The sequence below is a fragment of the Marmota monax genome, unplaced genomic scaffold (assembly GCF_021218885.2).
Source record: "Marmota monax isolate L192 unplaced genomic scaffold, Marmota_monax_Labrador192_F-V1.1 WCK01_AAM20220418_F8-fsc00025, whole genome shotgun sequence".
Taxonomy (NCBI): domain Eukaryota; kingdom Metazoa; phylum Chordata; class Mammalia; order Rodentia; family Sciuridae; genus Marmota; species Marmota monax.
In genome coordinates this window covers 8,635,532-8,653,784 of record NW_026691950.1, presented here as the reverse complement: position 1 = coordinate 8,653,784, position 18,253 = coordinate 8,635,532, and the positions used below count along the sequence as shown (strand labels likewise).

At 34.4% G+C, this 18,253-nt stretch overlaps 1 protein-coding gene across 2 annotated transcripts in view; it reads left to right on the top strand.

Annotated features, from left to right (window-relative positions):
* Window positions 1-18,253, top strand: part of Corin (corin, serine peptidase) — a 291,574-nt gene that overhangs the window by 78,593 nt on the left and 194,728 nt on the right. For both annotated transcript variants that reach the window (XM_046457155.2, XM_046457224.2), the window contains exon 4: window positions 17,424-17,631. In XM_046457155.2, the coding sequence (XP_046313111.1) occupies window positions 17,424-17,631 (208 nt within the window). The remainder of the gene's footprint in view (window positions 1-17,423; window positions 17,632-18,253) is intronic.

The window sequence follows — 18,253 nt, the reverse complement described above, 5'->3', positions numbered from 1 at the left end:
ATATTTTACTGTGCCTAATTTGTAAATTAAACTTTATCATGGGCATAAATGTATAGAAAAAAACAGATGTGGTGTTTGGTACTATCCATAATTTCAGGCAATCACTGGGAGTCTTGGAATATATCCCCTGCAAATAAAGGGGACTACTATACTTCATAGTTTGGAGAAATCAAAGGTTTTTAGGACACATGGTGAATTCTATATTAAATGTTTAATTAATCATTATTAAAATTTATATTTTAAATTTTCCAATTGTAGGAAAAATTAGAACATCCTTAGAAACACATCTGATTCAACATTCCCCTTAATGGTTTTTGGTGTTAGGTCTTTCCTGTCTTTCATTGCATTCTCTAGATCTTCACCTCTTAGGCCAGGAGATATCTGTCCTTTGACTCTGATGTGATTCACCACTTAAATCAGGAGCAGTCTTGCTAAATTTGTTGATGATCCTCTTTATTTGGCTTTCTTATTCCTGAGCCCTCTTATTTCAATGACTTCCATAATATCTCTGACAACAAATTTATCATCCATTCTACCAAGAAAAGTGTAGAAAGTAGAGAATTTTCAGAATTTATGTTTTTCAAAGCCAAGTTTCACACAGTCACAGAGTAGGTTTTTTTTTTTTTTAATCTAACAAGTGAATTGACAGTATTTGGTTAACAAGTAGGAGAAAAGGATACCAGCATTTCCTGTTGACATGTTCTTGATAAGGAAGAAACACTTAGTGCCAAACATAGCCTTCATTTACAAGTGGACCAAATTCCTCTGTCTGTCCTTGGTAATGATAGAGTACAGCCATTCTTTTGGGTTCTCTCTCTCTCTCTTTTTTTTAGAAAAGCCCTATGTATCAAATATTCAAGCTGACTGATTCCTGGTGGATTGATCTTGTGACAGACACCATAATCAGGAGGCAGATATGAGGCAGTGATATGTCAGCACAACATTTGGGAGAGGAATGGTTGCTTACAAGGGTGACTAGGGACTCCTCACCAGTTGAGTTTGGGCAGTTTTGTTGGATAAATGCATGGGTCTCCAAGATAAAGTCAAAGTGAACTATGCATATACATCTGGTTTCCCAGGAAGAAGCAATACTTTTATGTCATGTTTGAAAGGGCGGATAAAGCCACAGATTCTTATGTGTTTGCTTATCTTTGCCCCTGACATTTTAAAGTCATTCCAAAAACCAGAAGACCTCTGACTGAATTGGAGGCTCCAGCTGCTCTTAAATTGGTCTCTTCTAGTCCTTGCTCAATATCACAGAGCAATTTTGGAACTGCTCCCATGTGGGAAGTTACAGAGGGTTCTTTGAGGGAGGACTTTGGTTACTGGGCAGTCAGGACCCACACCTGGAGTTGGGAATGGAGAAAAAGATCTTCCAAATTTCAGGACCATTATTCAGTTAAGAATTGGGCGTGTGATGCTGAGGATACAACCAATAAGAATTATTCTACTAGCCCCCTGACTTTATGTTGAGTGGTTGCTTTTTTAACTTATATTTGTTTTCTAATCTCACACTGACTTGTAATAAGACAAAAGGTATATTTATTCAAAAGAATAAATTTAAAAGAAAGAAATAGCATGGTTTATATACACTAAATGATAGAAGTTCATCTTAAAAATTTCCTTTTGTGTATTTACAACATGCCTTCCCTTACAACCTTATTCTTTGCATATATCTTCCTTTGCAAATTCAGATAGTACAAGGTAAACTCCAGTTTTTCCTAAACCTGACATAATACAGATTCTAAGTTCAGAGAATTTTGATTTGGAGAGGGTATCTGAGTGAGCATTTTATGAATGCATTAGGACAAAAAAATGTCTAGTTGTTATAATCTAGAGCTTCATATGCCATTCTGCTCTGTGAGCCCTAGTATTCTCTCTTTTAGGACTCAAGGTTTGAGTTCCTTAATATAGTATTCCTGTAATACTACATGGGGCTGCAAAGTCCATCAAAACATCATCACTTTCATGAGCAGCAAAGTTTAAAACTAACTGTGAATAAGCAATAACATATTGTTCTACTAAGCAATTTATTATATTTTCATCATTATAGAATTGATTTTTATCATTGTTGGCATGAAACTCAAATAATTTTCAGATGTATTAAAGTAAATGTTGTCTAAATAAAATATGATCTAATTTTAAATTTCTGTTTGATTTTATTTTTAAGTGCTGGGGATTGAACCTGTCTTCTGGCAAACGTCAGGTGTTGGGCTTTGCTCATGCTATAAGCACACCTTCTACCACTGACTGTTTTAAATAGTGAGATTTAAAAATATATATATATGTTTAGTATTATTTGATTTTACAAGTAAGCAAAGGTAATTAATGGAAGTTAAATTTTGATGCAATATAAATGAGTAATTATTTCTTCTAAAAATGTATGTGTCATGGAATCCAGAGGAAAAAGGCAGAATGAAAGCTTAATGTCTCTGCCTTCATTTTCCTGCCTACATCACATGGATACAAATATTTGTCCTGTGTTGTTCACAGGGTTTTTGTGAGTTATAGATAAAATAATAGCAATTGTAACATCAAAAATTTCTTTGTTTCATTCTAGGCAGTAGGCATTGTGAAAATATGCTTTAATCCTCACAATGACCCCACAACATGGGTATTAGTATTTCCATTTCACAGATGAAAAAAACTGATAAGTAGAGAAGTTTAATACTTTTGCTAAATGCCAAGAAAATATAGAGTTGTAAAGCCAAGGTTTGAACCAGACTGTAGAGCCACAACACTATGTATGGAAAAGGTGTCTGTCCTACCAATGTGAAAGCACTATATACATTGAATAATTTGTATTGGTCAATCCTCCATTGTTCTAAAATGGATGATTTTGTGGGGACAAAATGTAATTATTTTAAAAATTAATGAGAAAATGACTGTAAGATGGAGATGTTACGGCTTGTTTAGTTCTATGGACTATAAGTGATTTACATTAAAACATTGACTCCCTACAACATTAAAACATTAGTGTTTGTTGAATGAATGAGTGCATCAGGCTATGAGCCATTAACTGTGATTTAAATATCTTAAAACCAAGCAGTATAGATGTGTGTATATGAATAAAATAGAATGACCTCGTTACACACACCCACCCACACATGCACGCACATGCAAACACCCACAAACAACACACACACACACACACACACACACACCATATAGAATGTGAAAACTTGATATTTGCCAGAAGACTTCACCAGGAGAGTTGGAATTGCATTAAATGTTAAGTCTAGAATATATGTGATTGTGTAGAAAATAAACCTAAGCCTCATGTTCTTCCTGGCTAAAGCAGCTAGCTAGCATTTAATGAACTCTGATAATTTACACAGCATTGCACAAGGTCACAAGGTACTTAACATCATCTCTTTTTTTTTGCATAAATTTAAGCAAGATATTGGCTTACCTAGGCCTTGACTATGTCTATGTCTTTTTTCAAAAGTCACTACTGAGTTATTAAGAAAATTCATCTTTTGTTAACACAACTTTCTCTTATGAGAAGTAAAATGGTTACCATATTTGGGTTCAGAGTTGGCAGTCAGTTAAGCAGCTGGAATCTTCATAGAGAGGCCCTGTCTTTGGTGTTGTATTTCTTATTATCTTAGTGAAACCCTCTTACTGATGTTCCTAAGTACATTGTATTCTTCACAATGGTTTGCCAGAAATTGTTCTGGCTAAATGTTTCTTTTTGTGTGTGTGTGTGTGTGTGTGTGAATTATCTAGCCTAGAGAATGACCTTAATTGTTTGATTCAGTGGATGTTGTTCTGACCTGATTTGACTTCACCCACAGCCAGGAATAGACACTAAGCATTCCCAACCTAAATGGTCACTTGGTGAGAGCTTGCAATCCGTTTTTCCCCTAGTGAAAAGTGTTGGCTGCTTTATTTATATGAAAATAATGAGAAAAAAACCTGTTACCATATTGCTTGGATCTCTTTTTCTTTTCTTTTTTAACCTCAAATATTTATTTGTGAAGAGAATACTTACAATCTCCTGTGTAAGCAATTTCGAAAGTATATAATACATGGTTGTTAACTAGAGATGTCATGTTGTACAATAGATATTTTGAACTCAATTCTTCCTAATTAAAATTTTGTGTCTTTTGACCAGCAGCCCAGTTCTCCTCTTGGTCCCATCTCAGCTCTTGGTAACCAAAATGCTACTTTCCACTTCAATTGGTTCAACTATTTTAGATTTCATATATAAGTGAGATCATATAGTCTTTTCCTGGCATATTTCTCTTAATGTAATGTCTTTTGGATTCGTTCATATTGGTGCAAATGATAGGATGCCCTGTTTTTGAAGTACTGAATAGTATTCCATTGCATATATGCGTTACAGGTTGTTTATCCATTTATCCATTGATGTATCCTTAAGTTGATTCCAAATCTTGGCTATTGTGAATAGTGCAGCCATGAACATGAAAGAGCAGATATCAATTAATGATTTCATATCTTTTGTATATTCAATAGTGGAACTGCTGGATCAAAGACACGGTAATTCTATTTTTAATTTTCTGAGGGACTTCCATACTTACTTCCATACTGGCTATAACCAATTTATGTTTCTACTAACAGTGTGCAAGGCTCCATTTTTCTCTACATCTTTACAAACATTTGTTAATTTTTCCTTTTGGGGCTGTTGTTTTAATAATAGCCTTTCTAACAGGTGCAAAGTAATATCTCTTTTGGTTTTAATTTGCTTTTCTCTGATGATTCATGATGTTAAACATCTTTTAATATATCTGTTGGCCATTTGTATGTTTTCTTTTAAGAGCTGTGCATTGGATCCTTTGCTCATTTAAATTTGCTGTCTTATTGAGTGGAGTTCTTTATATATTTTAGAAATTAACCCCTTAATTAGATGTAGGGTCTACAAATATTTTCTCCCATTCCATAGATTGTCTCTTCACTCTGTTGATTGGTTCCTTTGTTGTGCAGAAGATTTTTAGTTTGATGTCATCCCATTTGTCTGATTTGGGGATCATATTAAACATATCATTTGCCCATACCTGTGTTATTGGGCTTCCTCCTATATTTTCTTCTAGTAGTTTTATAGTTTCAGAGCTTATATATGAGTTTTAAATATATTGTGGACTGATGTTTGTGTATAGTGTGAGATAAGGGTCTATTTTCATTTGTCTGTATATTGCTGTCCAGTTTTCCCAGTGTTGTTTATTGAAGAGACTACCCTTTCCCTACTTTGCATATTGGCATCTTCATAAAAAAGATGTCAAGGTCCATGTATTTGCTTCAATGCCAGTGTTATGCTCTTTTAAATGCTATGGCTTTGTAGTATATTTTCAAATCAGGTAATACGGTGCCTCTAATTTTCTGGGTTTTAAATTTTGTTTTGTTTTTCTTTCTTGTTCAGATTGTTCTGGCAATTTGGGGTCCTTTGTGGTTCCATGAGTTTTAGGACTTTTTCATATTCTTGTGGAAAATGTTAGTGGAATTTGGATAGGGATTTCATTTATTTTTCTAGATAGCATTGGGTAGTATGGAATTTTTATGAGATTAATTCTTCCAAATCACAAATACAGGATATCTTTCCACTTGTTAGTGTTTTTCTTTCTTTCTTTCTTTCTTTCATGGCTGGTATGAATATTTCACCTTCTTGGTTACATTTATTCATAAGTATTTTAATTTTTTTTACAATTACTATAATGTCATTCTCTGATATTTGTTGTTAATGTATGAAAATACTATAGATATAAAGATACTATTGATTTTTACATGTGGGTTTTGTATCCTGCTGCTTTATTGCTGTATCTGTGTCTATTGAGATGGTCATGTGGCTTTTGTCCTTTATTCTGTTAATGTGATGTATCTCATTTATTGATTTTTGTATGTGTGTGTGTGAAACTATCCTTGCATTTCGAAGTGAATGATTGATTTAAACTTCTGCTGAGTTTGATTTGATAGCATTTTTTTTGAGAATTTTTGTATCTATGTTCATCAGTGACATTGGTCTATAATTTTTTTTCTTATAATTAGTTCCTTGTCTGGATTTGGTATCAGGATAATGCTGGCCTTGTGAAGTTACTCTGGAAGTATTCCTTCTATAGTTTTTTGTGGAAGAGTTTGAGAAGGGTTGGTATTAGGTCTTTATATGTTGGGTAAAATTTAGCAGTGAAGTCATCGGCTCCTGGGCTTTTCATTCATGGAAGATTTTTTTATTACTGATGCAATTTCTATTGGTCTGTTTAAAATTATCAATGGAACAAAAATATCTTGGATGTTTCTTCATGATTTAATCTTGGTAGGCTGTATATGTGTAGCAAGTTGCCAATTTTTCCCATATATAATGTACATAGTAGTCTCTTAAGCATCTTTGAATATCTGTGGTATCAATTATAATGTTTTCTCTTTAATTTATGATTTTATTTGAGTTTTTTTTTTCTGAGTCTAGCTAAGGGTTTTTTTTGCCTTGTAAAAAAACCTTTTAGGTTTTGCTGATTTTTTTTATTGCTTTTATAGTGTCTATTTCAATTATTTCTGCTCTGATCTTTATAGTTTCCTTCCTTCTACTAACTTTGGCCTTAGTTTTTTCTTCTTCTTTTTGTTTTTCTATTTTCTGGAGGTTAAATGTCCAGTTATTTATTTGTGATGTCTCTATTTTTTTGATTTAGACATTTATTGACATAAATTTCTCTCATATAAAATTGCCTTCGCTGCATCCTTTAGCTTTTAGTATGCTGTTTTCCCATTTTTATCTGTCTCAAGATGTTAACTATCATTTTAATTTCTTACCTTATCCATTGTTTTTTTCAGGAACATATTGTTTAATTTCTACATATTCCCTCTGTTACTAATTTCTAATTTTATACTATTATGGTCACAAAATATACTTGATGTGATTTCAGTGTTCTTAATTTTTTTAAAGATTCATTCTGTGACCTATTAGAGAATGTTCCAAAAGTTCTTGAGAAGAATGTATTTTCTGCTGCAATTGGATGGAATGTTCTGTACATGTCTAATTAGGTCCATTTGTTCTTAATAGTAGTTCAGGTCCAATGTTTCCTCATTGGTTTTCTGTCTAGATGAGCTACCCATTATTGAAAGTGGGGAACTAAAGTTCCCTATTCTTCTCCTACTCTTATTGCATTGTAATCTATCTTTATGTTGAGATTTATTAATATCTGTTGTATTTAGGTGCTTTAGTGTTGGATGCATATATGTGTACAATTATTATATTTCTTATCAATTGTCTTCATATAATGACCTTTCTTTGGTCTCTTTTTAAGATTTTTTTTTTCACTTAAAGCATGTTTTTTTTTCCTGATCTAAATATAGCTACCTTTTCTCTCTTTTTGTTTCCATCATTTTACTTTCAAACTATGTATATACTTAATGAAATGAGTGAAATGAGTCTCTTGTACAGTGGGTATTGTTTTTAAATTTTTTAAAATCCATTTAGATACTGTATTTTTTTTTATTGGAGAAGTTAGTCCACTTGTTGTCAAGGTAACTATTAATAGGTAAAAAAAAATTTTTTTGGTACTGGAGATTGAACCCATGGGTGCTTTACCACTGAGTTACATCCCCAGTCATTTTTGTAACAAGAGTCTTGCTAAATCGCCAAGGCTGACCTCAAACTTGTGATACTTTTACCTCCGTTTTCCTAGTCACTATGATTCTAGGCCACTATTTTCTTGTTTAGTAAATTCTTTTTTCCTTTCTTTTTCTCTTGCTTTCTTCTTTTGTAATTAGATTATTTTCTCAAATTGTATGCTTTGATTCCTTATTATATGTTTCTTGTGTATGTAGTACAGGTTTTTTCTTTGTGATTTCCACAAGATTTAGTTAAAACACAACACAGTTTGAACATGCTATTTTAACCTGGTAACTGTTTCAATGGCATTTTACATTTTTAATGCCACAATTTGCGTTGTTTTCATTTTATGTCCCTTGGCAAATTAATAGAAAAAAACTCTTATAATTTCAATGCTTTTATCTTTTAACCTTCATAGTTAAAATGTAAGTTATTTACATACTACTACTACTACAGCATTACAATATTCTGGTTTGACTATATATTTACTTTATCCGTGATTTTTATGGGTTCATATGTTTTCATGTTGCTTATTAGTTTTGTGATCATAACCCATTTTTATTTTTATTTTCTTATTTTAAATATTTAATTGATTTTATTTTTTAAATACATGACAGTGGAATGCATTACAATTCTTATTACACATATGGAGCACAATTTTTCATATCTCTGTTTGTATATATAAAAGTTTCACTGGTTTCTTTGCAAAGATCTAGTTTTTACCAAATCTTTAAGAAGAAACTCTATTATTAGAATCCACCAAAGAGTTTTACCAAAATGTTGTACCATGAATTAAATAAGTTTATAATGTGTAAAATGAAATAGACTTTTTGACAGAATACAGAGGAAAAGTATATTCTACAGGATCAGAAAGACTTAACATCAGTTTCAATTCTATTTACTATGTAACCTGAATCTTTTCTCACCCTCATTGAGTCTGTTTCATCTTTCATAAAACAGGAATAAAAATGGCTTTTTAAAATAATATTATAGAAGGATTAAGGCACGATATAAAGCAATTAGCAAGCATCCAGACTAGAGATCACTTGAAGATCTTTATTCCCTTATCTCCAAATGAGTTTTATTACACTATAAAAACTACAAATGGAAATAAAATTTAAAATATCTTTCATATTAAAAGATAAACTTGAATAGATACTGGTGATTTATTTGAGCTTTTACTTCAAAGTAAACTGGCCTCTGAATCCTCTAGTTTTTCTGTTTGAAAGTCCCTTATTCTTCAAGTATCAGTTGAGCATCAGTGGAACAAAGGCATTGTCTGGAGCTCTTTCACTTCCTGATGAACTCGATCCTCACAACTGTATGACTAGCATTTTTTAAATATTTATATTTTAGTTGTAAGTGGACAAAATACCTTTATTTTATTTTTATGTGGTGTTGAGTATTGAACCCAGCGCCTCATGCATGCTAGGCGAGCACCACCCTCTGAGCCACAACCCCAGCCGATGACTAGCATTTTTATTATTTCTACTTTACCAATTAAGCTACTTTGAGAGGTTGAGATCACACAGCCTTTGCATGGTCAGGCTGGACCTCAGAGCCAGGCTTGATTGTGGCCTCCTGGCTACTGTTTCTCAGTTCTAGAGGAGCTTGCTAACAAGTAAAACAAGTAAAACTTAGCTGTAAAAGTTTACAGAGTTTGCTTCTATGGTCATATCCACTGTCTCCGCAGACCTCCTTGCAGCAGTCTAGTGTATGGTACTCATCTCTTGATCTTTCTCCAGCCTTTACAGTTTGTAGGCACATCTTTCTTTTTTTTGTCCACCATAGTGGAGACTTATGCTAAAGCAACTGAGTATGCATAAGGAGATCAGCAGGTATAGCTTTTTAGAGTGTGAGGAGCAGTTCCCCTCCTTTACTTCCAACTGCAATACTATAGTCCAGAGGGTAGTCCACACTACAAAATGATCTGATGAAGGGAACAAGTTAGGACAACTTCCTATACCATGGTGAGTTCTAGGGAACAGGGTATTGAAAATATCATTGTTAGTCATCAGCACTGGTACTCTTGAGTCTCAGATATGCCTACTTTTTCATCTCTACTTCCACCTATTATAAAAGCCATTTGAAATCACGTTCGTTCTATTTAATCTCATAACTCATACATGGAATAACTATTGCATGACTAATACTTGGTATCCCTGTGGTGTTGTAGTGACAAAGTTCCCGTTCTACTGTGGGAGGATAATGGGAATAAACAAATAACTAAACAAGAAAATGCAGATGGTCCCCAACATATGATGATTTGACTTAAGACTTTCTGACTGTATTGTGATGTGAACTTGATAGGCATTCAGTAGAAACTATATTTTGAATTTTGATATTTTCCAAGTTCAGCAATGTGCTCTCATTATGTTCTCTCATTATGCTGGGCAGTGGTGGTCAGCCTTAGCTCCCAGTCAGCCACACAATCATGGGTAAACACCTGGTACTCTACAGTGTACTGTGTGGCTAGGTTAGGTATATTTAATTATAATTTTTGATTTAATGATATTTTCAGTTTACAATGGATTTATCAAGAGAAATTATATCTCAAGGTGAGTTTTATCTGAATTAGGTAGTGCTAATGCTGTGGCACAAAGAAAAGAAGATGATTTATGCAGGAGCATTTTAAAATGAGATGCATATGGAAACATTTGCTGTACTCAGAAAAGGCCAGTTTTCTGAAGTCAGGCCTCTGTTGTGGCTCCCTGGATCCACATAGGGTAGTTTAGCTGCTCTGAATATTCTAGTGAAGAAAAGGGAGTTGCTTCCATTTGATGTTTTTATTTCATGACTATATATCCCATAAAATATGAAATGATGACTTCAATATTATAATAGGAACAATAAAGACAGGATGCAACGAGCAATATATTTGAGCATGAATATGACTTAATGAAAAGCCCGCTGGCTGGGTCAAATTGGTTTTTGGCATTAGACTTTTACAATATTTAGGCTGCTTGAATATTTAGTTCTGGTATATTTCTTAAAAGAGGAATTTACTTTTAAGATTGTTAACCTGAATAAAAATCAAAGGGAGACTTTCCAATGATTAATTGAATTTATTTGTGAATAGCAGAGCATCACAATGGGAATATGCCCTCCACAGCAAACTGTGCATATTCAAAGAAGCTGAGGCAAGGGAAAGCCTTTTTTTTTTTTATTGGTTGTTCAAAACATTACAAAGCTCTTGACATATCATATTTCATACATTTGATTCAGGTGGGTTTTGAACTCCCAATTTTACCCCAAATACAGATTGCAGAATCACGTCGGTTACGCATCTACATTTTTACATAATGCCCTATTAGTAACTGTTGTATTCTGCTACCTTTCCTATCCTCTACTATCTCCCCTCCCCTCCCCTCCCATCTTCTCTCTCTACCCCATCTACTGTAATTCATGTCTCTCCTTATTTATTTAGGGGAAAGCCTTTTATGGTGAAACAAGGGTTATATAAGATATTTTTAAACAATAATGCCTGGGTAGAAGGAGCAACAGCAAAGGTGACATCATTCCAAGTGGAGACAGCAGTCATTGGGTGGAAATCTTTACAGAAGTATTTTTGTGTGAGAGTGTGATGACCTTTGTGCTAGGTGGTGTTTGTGGCAGTCTTTCATGAGAGTCACTCTTACCAAGCAGTCATGCATGAGAACTCTCCCTTTATAACCTCCCAGATTTATTTATCTATTATTGTAGGGTTGACACAAGTGACTCCAATTTGATTCTGACAATTTTCACAAAGCTCATAGTCTTTGTGCAGTCTTAATAAGGATAAACTTATTGTGATGTTAGTCTTCCTTTACGAAGGCATATCTGCTCCCTTGGGTATTTCAGAGCATTGGGACTATGACTATGTGTATAATCATGTATGTTGGACAATATTTATTGTGTGTGTGTGTATGTGTGTGTTTTATTAGACCATAAGCTCCATAAGGGCATGTGTTTTATTTTGCTTAGTATCTTTTGCTTTGTTACTAGAATATCATTTTTTCTTGGCTCATAGCAGGAGCTCAATAGAAGTCTATTGGGCGAACCAGTGAGCAAGGCCCTTCCTGCCTCTGCGGGACTCAGGGTCCCCTCACTGAGTAACAGCATAAACCCAGGTGAGTAGATGCCTTTAACTATGATGCTTGGCAGCTGTTGGTGAAAGGAGACTTGGACTTGGGATGAGATGAGTTAAATTCCAGCATCACCATTCACTAGCTGTGTGAACCTTGGGGGAAATCACTTAACCTTGTTTCCTCAGCTGTGAAACAGAGATAATAGCTTATAAGGAGGGCAAATGAGCAAATGAGTATGTGAAAGGGCTGAGAACAAAAGTAAATACTGAGGACAAAAGTATAGAGACAAAAGGGGTGATGTGAGAAGGTTCAAAATAGCATAACCAGAAAAAGGATGTAAACTAAAGAGGTTGTAATAAAGGATATCATATGGGAACCAAAACCAAAATTAATGAGACTAGATGAGAGGAATAGAAAAGAGACATTTGGGAAGAAGGCCAACCCCCTCATGACTATTTTTTTCCAAACCACTAAAAGTGGCTGTCTGCAAAAACTCTGCTTTACAATCTCGTTGCATCCTTAGGATTTGGAAGTAGAACAAACAAATGGAGAGAACTGTCCACAGGGGAGAACTGTGAAGTAAATCAATGAGTTAAAAGGAGTCAGTTTAGGTAAATTAGGGCAGATCAATTGTGCTCTGATAAAATGTCACCTTCTGGCACAGTGGAATCCATTCTAGTAGACTTTTAATGAAATATACGAGATTGTAAAGGAAGTCAGAAAGGTTACCAAGGGTTCCTGTTAGAATATTAGGCAAACGGTACCAAAGTACTTTAGAAAGTTGATTTTTCATTATTGTTTGGTTTGATTCTTTCCTATCAAATAATACTACTATGTATTCTAATCACTATGGTTTAGATATAGTTTTGCTTATATTTAAAAAGCAATATTTTATTTGATTTTAAGAAATTAAAAAAACCTTCTGTTGAAATAAATGCTATGCAATTCAATATTTGCCATATTGCACAGATTTAAAGTGAGATCGTTTGTAATTAAGGAAAATAGAGAATGTGAGTAACAAAAATCATTAATATAAAAACTCAGTGCAGAAATGTCTAGTAAGTGGATCTGCACCGCCCCCCCCCCCAGGCCTGTCTAGTTATGGGGATCATCATTTAAGATTACTCAGGACTGTTGATGAAGTCTATGTTAGTTTTGAAAAGTTAACTATTCTTCATTCTGCTTTTAAAATTAGTAAGAGCTTTAAAAATTCATATTATTTAATTCTAAAAGTCAGAACAAAACTTATCATAATTTCCAATTGAGCATAGGGAAAATTCCTAAAAAGGCCCATCTTTGCTTCCTGATTCTAGTATCTAGAAGTATTCACAATGAAGTATGAGCAGTAAAGTCCAAGTTTCATCCAGAAAGCCATTGAGTTAGGTTATGAAAACAAAACAAAATAAATCACGAAAACAACTTTCAGCAGCACTTTGTTTTTGTATTTTTATTTTTTTCTCAAATTGTAGACCTGCATTGTTATCAATGAGTACTCTGAAAATTTGTGATTAAATCATGTCTTACTAGCAATGGAGCTTTAGAATCGAGTCACTAATAAGAATAAATATTTCTATCTTACTAGAAGTACACTGCATTGGGGTCTGGGGATGCAGCTCAGTAATGCAGTGCTTGCCTAGCACACATGAGGAGGTCCTGGGTTTGACTCCCAGCGTTGCAAACCAGACCAAACCAGACCAGACTAGAACAAACTAAAAGTATATTGCATCAAGAAGCAATTTTGTTTTCCAGACCTGTTTTTAGATTCTCTTCTCTAGTTCCCAACTTGGCATAACTGTTCTTTAGAACAGTTCATTAAATAGTGATGTCTATAGGAACATTTTGGTTAGTTATACATCTTCTTGTATATCAGCCCTGCTCTCTAATTTGTATTAGACTCAGTAGTAAGTTCTTAGTGAAGAAAAATGATCCCCTCGTTTCTTCCTCCCTAAGAAAACAAAGTTTGATTGAGAAACAACAGCAAATGAGCCTATTTTCAATAGTGCCCTCCCCTTCCTCAGGGACAAGTGACTTTCCATGGAGCACAGCATGTAGCTGGCTTGTGAAAACTCATTTCTTCTGGTAAGAATGTATCTACATACAATAGCAGAATTACATATCTCAAATACAATGGAATGTTCTAGAAAAAAATGATTTGATCCACATGCTGAGTGAGAGGGGTAATAGGATACTGACATAATTACCTGAATATAAAAAGTTTGAAGTCCAGAGTATTAGAAGTAATTCTCTTTTATATTTGTTGGGTATGAGCAAATTCTTAGGTAAGTTTGGTGAACACTTCAGCCCAGACTGAAATTTTATAATCTTTCTTTGTCACATGCATTTTATTCTCAATCTTTAAATTTTTATTTTTCTCCTTTTATATGCTTCTGTTAATCCAGACCTTTTAAAATTTTTCAACAACAAAATGAGTTCTTTCTTTTTATCTAATCTTTCTTCATCATCCATCCAACATTAAATTCTTGCTCTTGGGGATTTCTTCAGTGTTTGCTGTGCTATTGACAACTGTGGTTGAGGAAGAAGAATGTTATGAGGACCTGAACAACAGTCTCGCTTCTGCTGTTGACCTTGTGTTTCTCTTAAATCACTTTTTTTGGTCCGTTTAGGTATTTGTTTGCCCATCCATTGTCTTTCTACCTACGTGTGAGAGCATTAGTTTCTTTATGTATTATGAGAAAATATGTGTTATATTCTTAGGATTAAAATTTATAATTTGATCATACTTTGGAAAACCATTACACAAATATAACACATTATTATTTGTGTTTTACCAATTATTTTAAGACTTCTGAGATTTAGGATTTCATATTACTTTTCCTGAGTATAGATTCTCTCTTCCCATGGGAATTAGCTAATAGAGAGAAATATAGAGGGAAATATTATTTTTTCTTTTGTGCAATTCATAGTGCCATGAATGAATTGTAGCTGACCAAATTATAATTTTCCTATCTTTTGTTTTTCAAATGATCTCTCAATATTCAATGTTTTCTTTTGTCTAGGTGAGGAGCATGAGTTTGGGGTCATCTAATTGCTTCAAATGTGGTCTGGGCTCAAGTGTACAGATTTTAAAATTGATAATTTCTAAAGAAAACAATGTCATTAAAACAAATTATGTAGAGTATATATGGGCATATTACATATTAATATAGATACACTGTGTGGTTTGCATGTGTCCCTCAAATTTCATGTATTGGAAACTGGACCCTCAAAGTCATATTCTAATGGTATATGAAGGTGAGGCCTTCGGAAGGTATTAAGGATTAAATGAGGCTATGTGAGGTTCCCATGATGCAAATAGTGGCTACATAGGAAGAGGAAGAAAGCCCTGAGCTCACAAGCTGTTCTGCCACACGATGCCCCATGCTGTCCCAGAACTCTGCAGTTTCCCACCAGCAAGAACGCTCTTACCTGATGTGGCCCCTCACTCTTGCATCTCTAGAACCATAAGCCAAAGCTCTCTTCTTTCCAATTACCAGGTCTGTGGTATTGTATTATTAGAAACAGAAAATGAACTCATACACCAACCTTGTGATATTATATGAATTTTAGCCTCTTCCTTTCATGGGCCATTAATAATTATCCTCTTTAAAAACTATTTGTAAAATAATCACGCTCTTTACATTAGCTTGTTGCATCCAGATGTAAGTTACTCAGAAGACAGAGGTTTCATTTCTGGAATTTACTCTCGATAGCGAAGTACCCCCAGGTGGTTTTCTGAAATTGAGTTTTCTCATGTATAACATAGATATAATATCACTTCACTGAATTGTGAAATTAAGATAATTGTGAACGAGAGAATCTGAGTGCCTGTTTTGGTGCCCAGCACAAGGTTGATTTTCAATAAATGTCTTTTCAAGTCTGATTTTATGAAAATGAGTGCATGCTTTTGATAGAGAAAAACTTACTTTTGTGTCTTATAAGCAAACTTCTGTTTTTGTAGCACAGTGTACACAGTGTGGCATTTTTGAGTCTGCTGCCTGTGTATCCTCTTCCCGGCCCATAATGCTCTTTCACACTGACATCTGCTTAACTTTCCTCTCTGAACAATTTGAGCATCATCTTCATGAAATATGCCAGATTGCTCTACCTCAGCCCTTATGGTAAACTGAATTTATGTATACCTCTGTCTATTTGTGTTATTTTCATATTTTTATTTGGAAATTTCCTTGTAATTTTCTTTTGTCTCATTTTATATTTTGAATTTGGTGAGGTACAAGAAAGGGTTTTGTCCCTAAGTTCTTGGTGCAGAGAAAAATTCCACATGTCATTGGTTGCCTTTGAAAGTGGAAACCATGTTTTGATCTTGACCCACTGAGCTCAACACTTTGTGGGTGATCAATGAATATTATCCAACAATGGGGAATTGTATCTTTTCATGGTATGAGACTCTTTGATCTGATGGCTACAATTTGGTCATTCAGGGGAAAGACTTCCTACAGGTCTTTGAAGGTTTTTGGAGCAGTGTGAAAGAAAAGTGAGATTGGAAATGTTGCTTAGTAGAAGACCTAGTAGATAAGGAAAGGGTCAGAAGTAGACTGTAAAGTGACCTGTTTGAATGAGTGAGGCAGAAAGGGTAGGAAATCCTGCTATTTTGGGCAGCATTTATTGTGTCTTACAGATGTACATGTTTGGCCATATTATCAAAGATACCACCTTATTTTTAATATTGTTTTTATTAAAGTGGAGTTAGCCTTATGTTTGGAGAGAACATTTTCTTCAAGTTCTCTCTGAGCAATCAGAAGAGTTGTTCCCATTCTTATTGAACTTTCCCTTCTAATTTTTCCCTCCCTCAAAATATGATTAATTATTTGACTGTATGTTTAAAGCCTGAAGATTCTGTGTTTAAATAGTAGCTTGATAGACAACAGCAATAACAAATTTAATTTTGATTATATCATTTGGAAAAAAATAAAAGCAATACATCTTTATATGAATCAATAAGAGACTATAGAATTAAAGAAAAAATATAAGGCTCCTAAAATCCCATCCCAGAGACCCATGTCAACATTTTAGTTTATATTGGATCAACCAGGTGAGTTTCTGGAATGAAAGAAATGGAAAGTCCATGACTGTCGTTGTGCTCAGAAGAACTGGCTATGTAAGAAAATGAAGTCAGAGGCTCTGAGCTGATCCTGAATTGTGATATAGGGAGGTTTGCAAATCCTTGTATAATTGTGTGTTTTCAGAAACAAGATCATGGTATACAGATGGTTTTGTGGCTTGTTGATTTTATTCATGACATTATGAGCATCACTGTGTATAGTTATTCTTCTAAAGCATTTATATTTCATAAAATATTATTGTTCATTCCATAATGTTTAGAACCAATTCCATTTGTTGAATGTTTAGATAGATTTCTCTCCTAAAAAACAGTAAACTATGCAGAGATGAAGATCCTGCAGATAAATCTACATTCATGACCATGATGGTTTACTTAGGGTGAGTTTCTAGAAATGATATTGTAGTGTCATCAGATAAGCATGTTTAAAATTTGTTTGATACATTTTGTCCTGGCCAGCTGTGATCCCACAGCTATTTGCCCAGGAAATAATTGCTCTACTTCTATCAATATTAATAGGTTGATTCCATATCATATCTACATACTACACATACTTATATGTGTGCATGATATTCTATCTATAACAATTTTTACTTTTAATAATTATTTGTAGAATATACTGTATCTTTTGAGCACAGTAACCTGTCACAGCAAATCAGTTTGTAAACATGTATTTCTGATATGTCTACTTCTAAATGTAATTATCTCCACTTCTCAGGTGCCTGCATGAACATCACCCACAGCCAATGTCAGATGCTGCCTTATCATAACACAATGACACCTCTCATCTCAGTTATCAAAAACATGAAAATGGAGAAGTTCATCAAGTTCTTCACATACCTCCATCGTCTCAATTGCTACCAGCACATCATGTTATTTGGCTGTAGCCTCGCCTTCCCTGAATGCATCATTGATGGAGATGACAGGTATTTTGAAGCCAAAATCATTCAGTGATAAGAATCCAGTTATTAATCAAAATTAAATTTGTTATTGCTGTTGTTTATCAAGCTACTATTTAAAAGTGCCCAAGAGGAACAAAAGTATCCTATGCTACCGCCTTTTGTTTTTGTTACTTTTAGAGGAGAAAGAGACCCATAATTGTCATAACCAGTCGTAATTCTCTGAAGTTGCAAGGGTTTGGTAAACCCAGAATAATCTTATTCAGTGAGAAATCTGTATTCAGTGTGTAGGTTGATGCTGTCAGAGGATACTCAAATGCTGTTGCAGTGGTGGTCAGGCAGGAGACACACAACACACCCCCAGGGGTCACTGGAAGAGTTTATTGAAAAGACTGGCAGTGTGGGCAGAACAAATAGAATAAACAGTGCTAGGAAGTACCAGGTTCTGTTGATAGGGAGATGCAGTTCCACCACCCAAGGCTGGAAGAGCAGAAAGGGCTAGCAGCACCTTTTTATTTTTGTGATGCTGGTGACTGAACCCAGGGACAATACTAGGCAAATGCTTTACCACGGAGCCACATCCCTGGGCTGACCATCCCATATTTTAACTTACGAGACAGGCCTAACCAAGTTTTCTCTCTCTGTGTGC